We start from the raw sequence: 13,222 nt of genomic DNA on the forward strand, positions 1-13,222 counted from the left end.
CCCCCAAATTCCACCAGTCCTAGACAATGCTCGACCCAGAAGGGACTCTCTGCTCTGCTCCACACAGTATAATGTATGTATGTATCTAGTATATGCGGCTGGTCTATTTTTAAAGTGTCAAGCAGCACAGAGCAGATAGCACTGGCAGGAAGTCCAACACAGAAACACCAAAGGAATCCAGTCAACTTTCAAAATAAAATACTGCATGCAGACTTCGGGTCAAATTTCACACTGGATCTACACTGTGGCTGCAGGCAGAGGCCGGTCAAAGGAGATTTGAGGTGGAGAAACACATTTTCTTTCCTTTTCAAGGAGAAAATACACAAGTGGACAATGTATGGCAGATAACATGCTTCTGAAACAATCTCGGTGGGATTTGAAGACGAACGTATCACAGACATGGTATTATAAAGCCGTGTACACCAGTAACGGTCAGTGCTGATGAGTCAGTAGTGAGGAGTTGAACTGCCCACCTCCAGCAGCATGGGATTGGTGTACTGCAAAGCTGCCATCTCCTGCTCGATCTCTGCCTGAGTTTTCTTTTTCCCGTCCACTTTCTGCTCCACTTTCCGGTCTTTGGACAGTTCTCCACCGGGCGGCATCATAGGTACTTTATTCTCTGCCCAGGCCTGTAGAGAAACAAAGGAGTTCACAGTCAGTGACACAGTTTCTCCTTACGTCATTAAAACACTAAATATCCACCAGTGCTCAGCGGCAGGTGTTTACCTGTTGGAACTGTGCTGGGATCGGTTTGGCGTACGGTACTTTTTTCTGCGGGACCTTCTTGGTGTCTTTACCCATGACTTCGTCCATGCCCCAGTCTAGACCGGGGATAGACATCTCCACCTCAGGAGCTGCCTCTTTACCTGGAGACAACAGTTACACCTGAGTTACACCTCAAAGTTTTTAAGACCTACAAACATGAAGACATTTGTGACAAATCACACAGAAAGGTTTCAGTCAACGGGTTCATCTGGTTTGTCTGCCATGACTCAGCGTCTCTGTGTCTGTAAATTATTTTTCCTTTAGTCCCTGATGTTTTCTTTCTGTCGTTTTCAATCAAATTGGGTTGAAAAATGATCAGACCCTTAAAAATATCTTGCAGGCAGGGTTCCAGGATGTTCCAGGATGTTCCTGGATGAGACTTACTGCTCTGTTCCTGCTCCATGGCGGCCTTCAGCTGCTCAGGGATCCCCATACCGGGGATGGAGGCCACGTTGTTCAGGTCCACGTCATCTGAAACAGCCGCACAGAAACGAAAGTGATTAACGGTGGCGATCCAATAAAATCACCAACATTTGAGTGTTTTTGATCCTCCTGCGACTCACCGTACTCCATGCCGTCCTCTGACATCCCAGGAAGCAGGTTCAGGTTGTAACGGTCCCTCATCTTATCACCAGGCCGATTCCTCGTCCAGAATTTACTGACAAATACAAACAGAGAAAACTTGTAAATTGTGTATTTATTGTGTATCTATCGTAGAGGTGCACGATAATTATCGGGCCGATAGTTAGTGGGCCGATAACAGGAAATTATTACGTCATTCCGATAAATCCGATATCATGACGAATAGCCCCGATAACATATATAATTTTGTCAGCACGGCAGACACTATGAGACCTGAATGCCCCGCAGTGAATGCTGTGTTCAAGTGACGTTGGCATAATCAGAAAAACTCTGACTGGGAAAATTCAAGAATACGCCTCATGTCGGAAAATAACTCGTTAACTCGGTCATAATTTTGGTAGTTGCTGACTTGAATTGATATCCACAGTATTTTTCCAGGTTACACATAAACAATAGAAACACGAACTTAACAAGGCCGAAAGAATGACTAGCAAATGTGGGAACAGGGAATTTCCGTTATACTGTGAATGCAGCACAGCGTGCTTACGTTTGAAAACAGACAATATGGTGTCGATTGTGTGGGACTTTTACAAAGTTTCTGAAGAAGACAGCTCGCTTGTTATTTGTAACAAACTAGTGCAGTGCCCGTAGGAAGTATGTATTGCTATAGAAAAGTGGGAGGTTAAGTAGCTTTTTCATGGATGGCCAAATGAGGCTGTGTTTGAAGGTGTAGCAGCTAGCTACAGACAAACATCCACAGATTCTGATTCCAGTTTGTTGTCCTCACGTATCCGGATCTCCTCAGACCGGAACAGACTCGGTCCGGACTCGTTCAGTCTCAGTAATCCACAACAGTCAGTTTAGATGCACAGAACGGGACCGAACAGCTGGCAAAACCCGCTGCAGGTATAAAGCCGCTCGCGCCGCTGCAGGTATAACGTTAGATCAGCGTGTTTCGGTGTGTCGTGGGGGTGGGCTCTGCAGTGATTGGCTGTGCAGTGATTGGCTCTGCAGTGATTGGCTGTGCAGTGATTGGCTCTGCAGTGATTGGCTCTGGTTGAAAATGCTAGTGGAATTTTCTCTAGGTATTCATTTGAATGGAACCATAAGCCAAAATCATTCAAACTTAGTTTTCTGTTACCATGGAATGCACTTTTTCAGTTTGTTTACACAGACAAGTGTAACTTGTGTCAGTGCATTATGCACATTTTATTTATTGTTATTGACGAATGCACTTTTTCAGATTGTGTTTACATAGAAATGTTTAAATCTAACTTGTGTCAGTGCATCAATTTTCCATATTTATTTATTTTTTTGAACTTCTTGAACTTTTTCAGTCTGTAATCCCGCTGCATGTATGTGCATCAGTTCAAGGGGCCTTTTTTTTGAGAGGCTTGCCAATAGTTTTTCATTGGAAAAAATAAATAACATTTAAATTTAAACATTTAAAAACAGTTTTAAGTGTTTTTGGTTTTGTTCATTGTATTAATGTCATGATCTAAGGTCATGATCATATATATTATGTATATGTGTGTGTGTTATCGGTATCGGCCTTTAGGAGCTGAAAGTTATCGGTTATCGGTTTAAAAAAAAAAGTTATCGTGCATCCCTAATATATTGTGTATATATCGTGTATATGTTGTGTATATATTGTGTATATATAGTGTACCTGGTGTGGTCGTTGGAGCCGGAGCAGAGGATGTGACCCAGCGGGTGCCAGGCCAGACTCCAGATCATCCCCTCATGAGCCATCTCCATCCCTCCAACCTCCTTTTCCACCCTGTATTCAACCAGTACACAACCAGTCAACCCAGTATCAGACCAGTACATTGAGGACAAGCAGGAGTGGACAGAATAAGAGAGACAGGCTATGACAGTTGCTGACTGTGGGTCAGTTTATTACCCAGTGTGCCAGAAGAGCAGAGAGCCGTCAGAGCCTCCGCTGGCAAACAGACCCTCATGGACGGGATGCCAGGCCACCGCTGAGGACACACAGACAGAGTTCTTCACAGACCACCACCATCACCAACATCATCATCATATTGCTATTAGTGCTTCAGGAAGTGGTTTTACAGACTTTGGTAGGTTCCGGTCCAATCATCAGCCTTTATCAGGCTCTGAACTGTTCTCAGTATCAAAGTAAAACCAAATGTACCAAACTGAACTTCAGTCTGTGATGTGATGTTCTGATGTAAGGGACCCCTAGTGGCAGAAACTGCACACTGCTCAGACTCACCAGTCGCCTCCTTCTTGTGTCCTCTGAACACCTGCAGCTCCTCCTTCAGGTTCCTGATGTCAAACAGCTTACACAGGTGGTCACGTGACGCAGTCAGCAGCCAGTTACCGTTCAGGTTCCACTTCACCTCCATCACTGTGTTCTTGTGGGCGTGGCTGAGAGAGATCAAACACAACCATCAGAGCGCAAAGAGCTTCCTCCTTCACCCAACACAAGCTGTATGTATTTATTTATGTTTACGTTATATAAATATATGTGTGCTTTATTTAAATATATGTGTGCTTTATAGAAATGTATGTTTACTTTATATAAATATGTTTACTTTATATAAATATGTGAACTTTATAAAAAATATATATGTACTTTATATAAATATGTGAACTTTATAGAAATATATATGTACTTTATATAAATATAAGTGAACTTTATAAAAAATAAATATGTGCTTTATATAAATATATGTGTGCTTTATAGAAATGTATGTTTACTCTATATAAATATGTGAACTTTACAAAAAATATATATGTACTTTATATAAATATGTGAACTTTATAGAAATATATATGTACTTTATATAAATATATGTGAACTTTATAGAAATATATATGTACTTTATAGAAATATGTGAACTTTATATAAATATATGTGAACTTTATAGAAATATGTGCACTTTATAGACATTTTTACTTTAAATAAATATTTTTGTACAATATGTTTATGCTGTAAGTAAGCAGAGATTGAAGTGGTTCAAATACACATCAGAAAGGATGAGAACTAAATCTTAAAACGACATCCAGGACTGGGATCCAGGACTCAGATCTGATCAGAGGTCAGTTTTTAACTTCCTGATGAACTCACAGTGTCGCCAGACTCTGTCCGGTCTTCGGGTCCCAGAATTTGATTGGCTGCTGGCTGTCTTTACTGCCAGAGACCACCAGACCTTTGGTGGGATGCCAGTCCACACACTTCACATCAGCACCGTGACCTACAGACAGACAGAACAAATGATTATTGATTATTAGAAATGTTGCTCTCCTACTTACGTTTCCTCTTTTGAGATCTACAGAAACAGAATGTGGATTGTGGGTCCGTACCTCTCAGGATTCTCTCCTCATGGCAGCGCAGGAAGTCCCAGATACGAACTGTCCCGTCGTCGGAGCAGGTTGCAAACTTATTGTCTGTGGGAGAGAAACTGCAGGCAGAGGAAGACCATGAGATCTGATCAAAAGCTCCAGCACACAATTTATAATCACTAACATTTAATGTCTGATCATTTATATTGATTGATCTCACTAAATGGTAAATGGACCTGTACTTGTATATTGCCTTTCTAGTCTTCCGACCACTCAAAGCGCTTTTACACTACGTGCCACATTCACCCTTTCACACACATTCACTCAGTGATGGCAAAGTCCATCGAACAGAAACTAACATTCACACACAATCACACACCGATGCACGGCATCGGGAGCAATTCGGGGTTCAGTATCTTGCTCAAGGATACTTCGACATGTGGCACCAGGAGCCGGGGATCGAACCCACAACCTTCCGATTAAGGAACGACCCGCTCTGCCTCTGAGCCACAGCCGCCCAAGACTGACAGTGTGACATTCATGTCTGTGATTATTGATTGCAGTTGAATAAAAACCTCATGTAGAAACTTCGATTTAAAGAATTCACTCAGGAGCTGAAATTATTGTTTGTGTTTATTTGTTGTTATTGGGCTCAACAGCGCCCCCTAAAAGACGTCCCCACCGATATGGATGAATATCAGTACTTTTCTGTATCGACCAGACAAACAAAAGAGTCGACCATTTTGAATATAGTGGTCATTTTTGGACATTGGCGCATTATATTTGAACAGACTCCTCGTAGCTTGGCACACTTTCAACGTATGGCCATAAAACAGGAAGTCCTAACTTCAGCGTCTGATTGTTTGATAATGATAAAAACATGGCGATACGATATTCTGATATTGAACGTGATTGAACTGTGTTGAGTGTAATGAGGACTCTGATTTTGGTTATTGTTTTGGTCAAGTTTTCCTAAAATTAGGGAAAAAAACCTAAATACGACCTTCTAATACGATACACAGCTCTATGTGATAGGAACTCATCTCCATCCCAACATACAGTCATACAGTGCCACCTGCTGGCAACAGGAAGTAATCTTTTGTGATATTTTCATGCTGTGGTCCACAAATGATGCTGGCATGATGCAACCGCAGCACGCCTCCACGAGCGTGGACTGCAAAGGCTTAATCACGGCTGTGCTTTTATTATAAGGGACCAAGCCAGCGACTGCTGGAGGTCCCTTTTGTATTTTCTAGAATTCTTCTTACAGATTATTTTTTGCCCCCCTGAACATATATGAAAACTCAATTTTGTTTGGCAAAGTTGTCAGGCCTGTTGAAAATGGGATATTCTATGCGTTCCTTTCGGGTTGGCCACTAGGTGGCGCTACTATCATAAAAAATAAGCTAATAACTCCTGCATAGTTTGTTGCACATACAAAAAACTTATATCAACGCGTTCGGTGAATGGAGCTGAATCTCCCCCTTTAGGCCAAAAAATAAGCACGTTATAAAATTAGAACTTTCTGTAGATTTTTCACTAAAAAAGGAAGTGGACCATTTCTCCACATTGGTATGTGTCATTGACATCAAACTTGGGTCCATAGTTCCTCATGTCTTCCTTAGGCACCGTGCACAATTTCAGGCCATAGCCACAAGGTGGCGCGTTTTAAAATGAAGAAGTTTATATCTCAGCATCGGCAAGTATGATTAAAATGAAACTTGGTACGATGCTTGCCCATGGCTCCATGAGGTTTGCTAAAAAATGTGTCAACAATCCGCCACTAGGTGGCGCTCTGGTGGCATGGTAAATCACTGTGCGGAGACCGTAATAGTTATGAACATGAAATTCACAAGGCACGTGTAGAGTGGTGTCTGAAGCTCACATACCAAAAATCTTGTTTGTAGTGCCCCCTACAGAATAAAAAAACAGCAGCCCCGGCGCCACGTTTCACCGATATGTACGAAACTCTACTTCAAAATTGGTCTGTACAGTCAAAAAAACATTTCTGATTAAAAGTTGTGTTATGTCAAACCCGTGACGACGTGTCGAGTTCCGCCGATTGGCCATAAAACAGGTAGTACCCATAATTTAATTGTACAATGTCCAATCTCCACTAAACTTCACATATTCTGTAACAGTCCCACTCTCACAACTTCAGCATACGTGGTCCAATCTCAATGAAACTTCATGTTTGATAAGAGTCCTGCCCTGAACTTGTCTACATGACAATATTCAGATATAGTGAAAGCGCCACCTACTGGCAACAGGAAGTAAGCGCTACGATTATGATCTGATTTCCACAAAATTTTCATGTTGTGGACCGCACGTGTTACGACGGCACGTGACGCGGCCGCAGCACTCTCCGAGTTGCATGGAGTGCGAGGGCCCGTTCATCGCTGCTCGCAGCTTTAATTAGGGACCGAGCCAGCGACCGCTGGAGGTCCCTATTGTATTTGCTGTTTCTTCTTACCTATTATTTTTAGCGCCTTTGACTGGGTTTTTGCCCCCCTGAACATATACGAAAACTCAATTTTATTTGGCAAAGTGGTCAGGCCTGGTGAAAAATGTTATGTGTGTCGCTTTCGGGTCAGCCACTAGGTGGCGCTACTATTAAGAAAAGTGCATTGACTTTTTGATTACTTAACTCCCACATCGTTTATCGCACATTCAAAAACCTTATATCCACACGTTCGGTGAATAGACATGAATCTTCCGATATAGGCCACGCCCACTTCCGCCTATAATTTTTTTTCGTTAGAACATGAAATGTCCGTTAACTACTTTTACGTGTTCCTCCTACACACTTTGTCAGATACACACAAAATTTTTCACCTAGCACCTGGGGACCGTCCTGGCAAAAAACATTTTGAAAATTTGAACATTTTTGAAATTCCAAAAAATAAGCACGCTATTAAATTAAGACTTCCTGATAATTTTTCATCAAAAAAGGAAGTGGACCATTTCTCCACATTGGTATGTCCGATTGACACCAAGCTTGAGTCCATAGTTCCCTATGTCTTCCTTAGGCATCGTGCACAATCTTGAACAATTTGAGATTACCGCCACAAGGTGGCGCTCTTTCAAAGTAAAACATTTTCATCTCCACATCGGCACGTGTGATTAAAATGGAACTTGGTACGATGCTTCCCCATGGCTCCCTGAGGCTCCCTAATAAATGTGACAACAATCCGCCACTAGGTGGCGCTCTGGTGGCATGGTAAATCACTGTGCGGAGATCGTAATAGTTATGAATATGAAATTCACAGGGTACGTGTAGAGTGGTGCCTGAAGCTCACATACCAAAAATCCTGTTTGTCGTGTTTGTAGCGCCCCCTATAGGATAAAAAAAACAGCAGCTCCGGCGCCACGTTTCACCGATTTATACGAAACTCGGTAGGCACGTGTAACATGCCGGGACGTACAAAAAAGCCTCTTGGACCCATACCCGAAACTCCACAGGAAGTCAGCCATCTTGATTTTCATTTTCACTTTCGGCAAACTTTTCGCGTTGTATTTGAACGAACTCCTCCTAGGGAACTTATCAGATCTGCTTCAAAATTTCTGAGTACACTCAAAAAGTGGTTCTGATTAAAAGTTGTGCTATTTGTGCATGTACGTTAAAGGGCGTGTCCGTGGCGTTCCCTCAAAGTTGGCCAGGTTGAATCGAATGTCAAGCTGTGATGCTATTTCCGGCATTTAAGGGCTTCTGTTTTAACTAACTCCTCCTACAGATTTTATCAGATTGACTTCAAATTCGATCACTTCAATCTACACACATTGGTTATCAAAAGTTGTGCTATTTGTGACTGTATGTTTAACCGTGTGCCCGTGACGATGCGTCAAATTCCACCGATTGGCCATCAAACAGATAGTACTCATCTTCAGTGTACAGTCCCACCCTGAACACGTCCTCATAACTCCAGCGTACATGATCCAATCTCAATGAAACTTCACGTGTTTGATAACAGTCCCACCCTGAACTCGTCTACATGACAATATTCAGACATAGTGATAGCGCCACCTACTGGCAACAGGACGTAAGGGCTGTGTGGCGATTTTGAGCTGATTTATGTTAAATCTTCATGTTGTGGTCCGCACGTGTTACAACGGCACGTGACACGGCCGCAGCATGCCCCGAGTTGCGTGGAGTGCGAGGTCCCGCCCAACGCTGCTTGCAGCTTTAATTATTATTGTTATGATTATTGTTAGTCTTCTGCACTGGCTCACATTTCCATGAAATGGAATGAGCAAGAAACAGGAAACCGCAGTCTGATTTGTTTGGTAGCGCCCCCCAGTGGTGGATCTGAATGAGACTTTCAGGATGTGTTCCAGGTCCTTATATGGACATATCCTGTGTGTTGTGATGATCAGTCCAACGGTTGTTGACTTCTGTCTGTTTATGTGCGGAGCCCCCTCTAAAGCTCATTGGTCAATATGTTGAAAAAGTCATAAGTTATCAATAAGCTTTATGTAGCTATTGATCAGCTCAGTCTTATGATGATCCACAGAAGGTTCGGTAGCAGTCACTTCATTACAGCGCCACCATCTGGCTGATTGGGCTCATAACGACAACAACAACATTAAACAGACACAAACAATAATTTCAGCCTCTTGAAGCCCTAAAAACTGTTCAGTGAATTCTTTAACACAAAATCATTTCAAAGTTTGGACTAATTAATTATTGGACTAATAGATTATTGGACTAATTGATTATACCCAGTCTCACAGCAGACAAACAGCTGTCATATGAAAGCAACTTCTGATCACTTTAATAACGAATGTGATCCATAACGTCTCTCTGCGTTGGCTTCCTGAGTAAGATTTTCAATATAAAAGCATCAGCGTCCGTCCTGCTGTTCATGAGTCTGACATGATTTATAGCCAACAGTCACAATGTGTTTTCCCACAATGCACTGTGGGTCCAGATCTCTACATGACTCCATAGAACAGGACCTCAGTTCGGGGGCCACATTTAACAGAAGAGCAGATTTTATAAATGTTTACATCTTTAAAACCCCGAAAGCTGCTCTCTTCTTGTTCCCTCTCAAAGTCTGAACCCACATTCCTAAAATGGAATTTTTACTCTAATTATATTATTTAAATTGATTCGGAGGGTCAGCGGGCTGAGACCCTGTTATAAAGACTTTAAAGATTATAGGAACTCTTCATGTGTTTGTGTGTAGAACTCTTACAGACGCAGTGCAGCTACTGACGTGACGGCATTTTAACCCCGAACAGATGAGACGAACCTGGTCTGATTTAGCTGAGTAAGGCGACGGAGACTCTTCGTGGCCCCTGCTGCAGCCTGTCAGTCAGTGTTCAGGGGCCTAAAACATGCCTGGCCTCCATAGTTTGGTGTCAAATGTAAGTCATTAATTTTAAAATAACCTGTTGGGAAACAGAACTGAGGGCACATTTTATATAAATCAATGTATTGATTTCTATTCTATGTTTCACTAAAGTGACACAATTAGTAAATATTAATAAATGTGATTGAGATTAAATCTGAATATTTCTTTGGATACCTGGAAGAGTCGAGTTACTGGCAATTAATAGAAGTTATTTGAGGAAAGTAACTGATTTGTTGCCGATGTTTTAATATTTAATCTTTGTGATGAAGTATTTTAGGGTCAAAAGGTTGAAGATCAGATTATATCGAGTAAATCTATATTCCATGTCTTATTTCTATCTTCTATATACTGTATTATAATGTACATACTTCAGACTCCTAATGATAATATTAATATCATCTCATTTTTTATAATTATATATATATATATATATATATAATTATTATTTCTTTAATATCTTGTGAGCAACTAACAAAACTCATTTCCCTCCAAGGATCAATAAAGTATTTATGATTCTGAACATATATATTTTTATATAATAATTTAATCTTTCTTTGTCCTCCGTATTAAACAGGAACTTTGAATATTTATATAAATAATATATTTATAGTTTCCTGTTGAATGTGTCTGTTTTCACTTGTTAATGCAGGAACAAATCAGCTGACACACAACCATCAGGAGTCCCAGTACAACCAGTAAGAGTTTGTGTGAGAGGGTGGAGGTTGTGACCTTTCACAGAGAAAACTGTTTTATCTTATTTTACTCTTATTGTGAAATATCAGACTTCCAGGAAGCCTTCAAAATAAAATGCTGATATTACTCTGGCCTGTCGAAGTCTGACACTTTAATTTCTTCAGGCTTCTAAAATCCCTTAAATGAGATGAATGTAATCCACAAGCCCCCTGGAGCTGCAGCTATCTTCATTATCAACCTATCAATCAATCGATCAATCAATCATCAGTTTGTTGTTGTCACTTTATAGTTTCCATCACAGCTTGTCAGTCAGAACTGCTGATGCATTCATTTTCTGTCGACTAATCAGTGAATTGATTTCAGTTACACTGAGGCTGCAGACGGTCTGATCAATAACAATCCCACAATGCACTGGGTCTCATGTTACAGATGTGATTGACTGATGAATGTAGAGTGTAAATGTCTCCACCTGCTGGACGATAATGTAACGACACCAACAATCAGCGTCAGCAGCTTCGACCTCCACCAGAGTCTGAGCACATTTTATTATTTAAACTACAACCAGAGGAACTACTAAATCAATAAAGGTTCTAACAAACCAAACTGGAACCTGAACCATCCACATCATGTTTACAGCATAATGATCCTGATCAGCCTGATCACTGATCAATACTCACATTATTAAAGCATCAATCAACCTGATCAGCCTTTATCAGTTAGCTAGTGTTTCTGTAGTGGAGACTAAACGTTAACAATGATCCATATCAGCAGTTTGAATCCAACTAAAAGCTCCCTGCACCAAACTCCCTTTAAGAAATATCACATTTTAACAATTCCTAACGTGTTCGTAACAACACGTAACTCTAGAAACACGAGCTAAAGGCCGTCATATGTCCACAGTCTGACTGTCAATACAGGATCAATATCATCCATAAAGATACAGTGTATACTGATCAATATCATCCATAAAGATACAGTGTATACTGATCAATATCATCCATAAAGATACAGTGTATACTGATCAATATCATCCATAAAGATACAGTGTATACTGATCAATATCATCCATAAAGATACAGTGTATACTGATCAATATCATCCATAAAGATACAGTGTGTACTGATCAATAATCCATAAAGATACAGTGTATACTGATCAATATCATCCATAAAGATACAGTGAATACTGATCAATATCATCCATAAAGATACAGTGAATACTGATCAATACATCCATAAAGATACAGTGAATACTGATCAATAATCCATAAAGATACAGTGTATACTGATCAATAATCCATAAAGATACAGTGTATACTGATCAATAATCCATAAAGATACAGTGTCTACTGGTGGATCAGATAAACACCGTTTGAACTGTTCAACCAGTGGAGCTAAAATATGTTAATCAATGAGTTGATCGACAGATAATGATTGATCCTGGCAGTTCTGAAGTTGTGGTGGATGTTATCTCCTGTGAAGGAGCTAGGCTAGCAGTTTCCCCCTGGTTCCAGTCTTTGTGCTAAGCTAACAGGTGAAAGATGTGGTTACAGGTTATTATGGAGGTCCACAGGTACCAACATTAAATCATTATCCAATATTTTAATGATATTAAACACAGTGAACGTGAAGTAAGCTAATGATGCTAATGTACAAACCGGCCGACCCCTCAGTGAACACAACCAACCGCACGCTATCAGATAGCATCAGATAGCATCATATATGCTAATGTTAGCTTAATGCTAGCACGTTAGCACCAAAGCCAGAATTTCTGCTTAAAAACGATTTAAACTGTTTATTACCACCTAAATTAGAGTGTCTGCAGTTCTGGGGCCGAACCCGGCTGGGTCGGGTCCATTCAGGTTCAGTACCGTCAGAAGGAGCCATTACACCATCTGTCTGTAACTATCATTTACAGGCAGCAGCAGACTTCCACATGATGATAATAATAATAATAATAATAATAATATTGACTGTTTGCAACTCTACGGTGGTCACCAGGGGACAAATTTACAAACAGCAAAAATTAAAATTCAACTCTAGTTAATTAAATGTACATTAGAGTTTTACATTCAATTCATATCAACACTTTACCACAATGATTGGCTTTAAAGGTTTTATACATTAAACATTATATTCTCTATACACAGAGTCACATGGTGTCTCTCTCCCTCTGCCTGTGTTGTATCGCAGCCTCTCTGTGGTTTGTTTCCATAGCCGGTCTGCTCCGACTGAAACTGCTGTTTTTATCATCTACGTCGGTGAATTAAGGATTTATTTCCACCAAACCAGAGTTGGTGATTGTTGGAAACACTAACAGAGACGCTTTTAATGAGTTTGATTCTGTTTCTGTCCATTTTAATGAAGTTCTGATGATCTGAAGGTAAAAGGAGTGTTTGTGTCTCTGGAGTCTGGTGGAGAGTGATAGTGATATTACGGCTGTTTGTGGTTAAACTAAAGGTCTATCTCTGTAGGGATCCTTTCCATAATGCTGTCAGACACTGACAATAACAACCTGAG

At 40.6% G+C, this 13,222-nt stretch overlaps 1 protein-coding gene across 1 annotated transcript in view; it reads right to left on the reverse strand.

The window, feature by feature from the left end:
• The window catches only part of wdr33 (WD repeat domain 33), a 28,574-nt gene that overhangs the window by 3,745 nt on the left and 11,607 nt on the right, over window positions 1-13,222 (reverse strand). The window contains exons 7-15 of the mRNA XM_051394395.1: window positions 4,678-4,775; window positions 4,442-4,568; window positions 3,584-3,738; window positions 3,251-3,329; window positions 3,017-3,127; window positions 1,329-1,423; window positions 1,150-1,236; window positions 727-866; window positions 474-629 (exon numbers count right to left, since the gene is read on the reverse strand). Coding sequence (XP_051250355.1) covers window positions 474-629; window positions 727-866; window positions 1,150-1,236; window positions 1,329-1,423; window positions 3,017-3,127; window positions 3,251-3,329; window positions 3,584-3,738; window positions 4,442-4,568; window positions 4,678-4,775 — 1,048 coding nt within the window. The remainder of the gene's footprint in view (window positions 1-473; window positions 630-726; window positions 867-1,149; window positions 1,237-1,328; window positions 1,424-3,016; window positions 3,128-3,250; window positions 3,330-3,583; window positions 3,739-4,441; window positions 4,569-4,677; window positions 4,776-13,222) is intronic.

This window comes from Dicentrarchus labrax, unplaced genomic scaffold (assembly GCF_905237075.1).
Source record: "Dicentrarchus labrax unplaced genomic scaffold, dlabrax2021, whole genome shotgun sequence".
Taxonomy (NCBI): Eukaryota; Metazoa; Chordata; class Actinopteri; family Moronidae; genus Dicentrarchus; species Dicentrarchus labrax.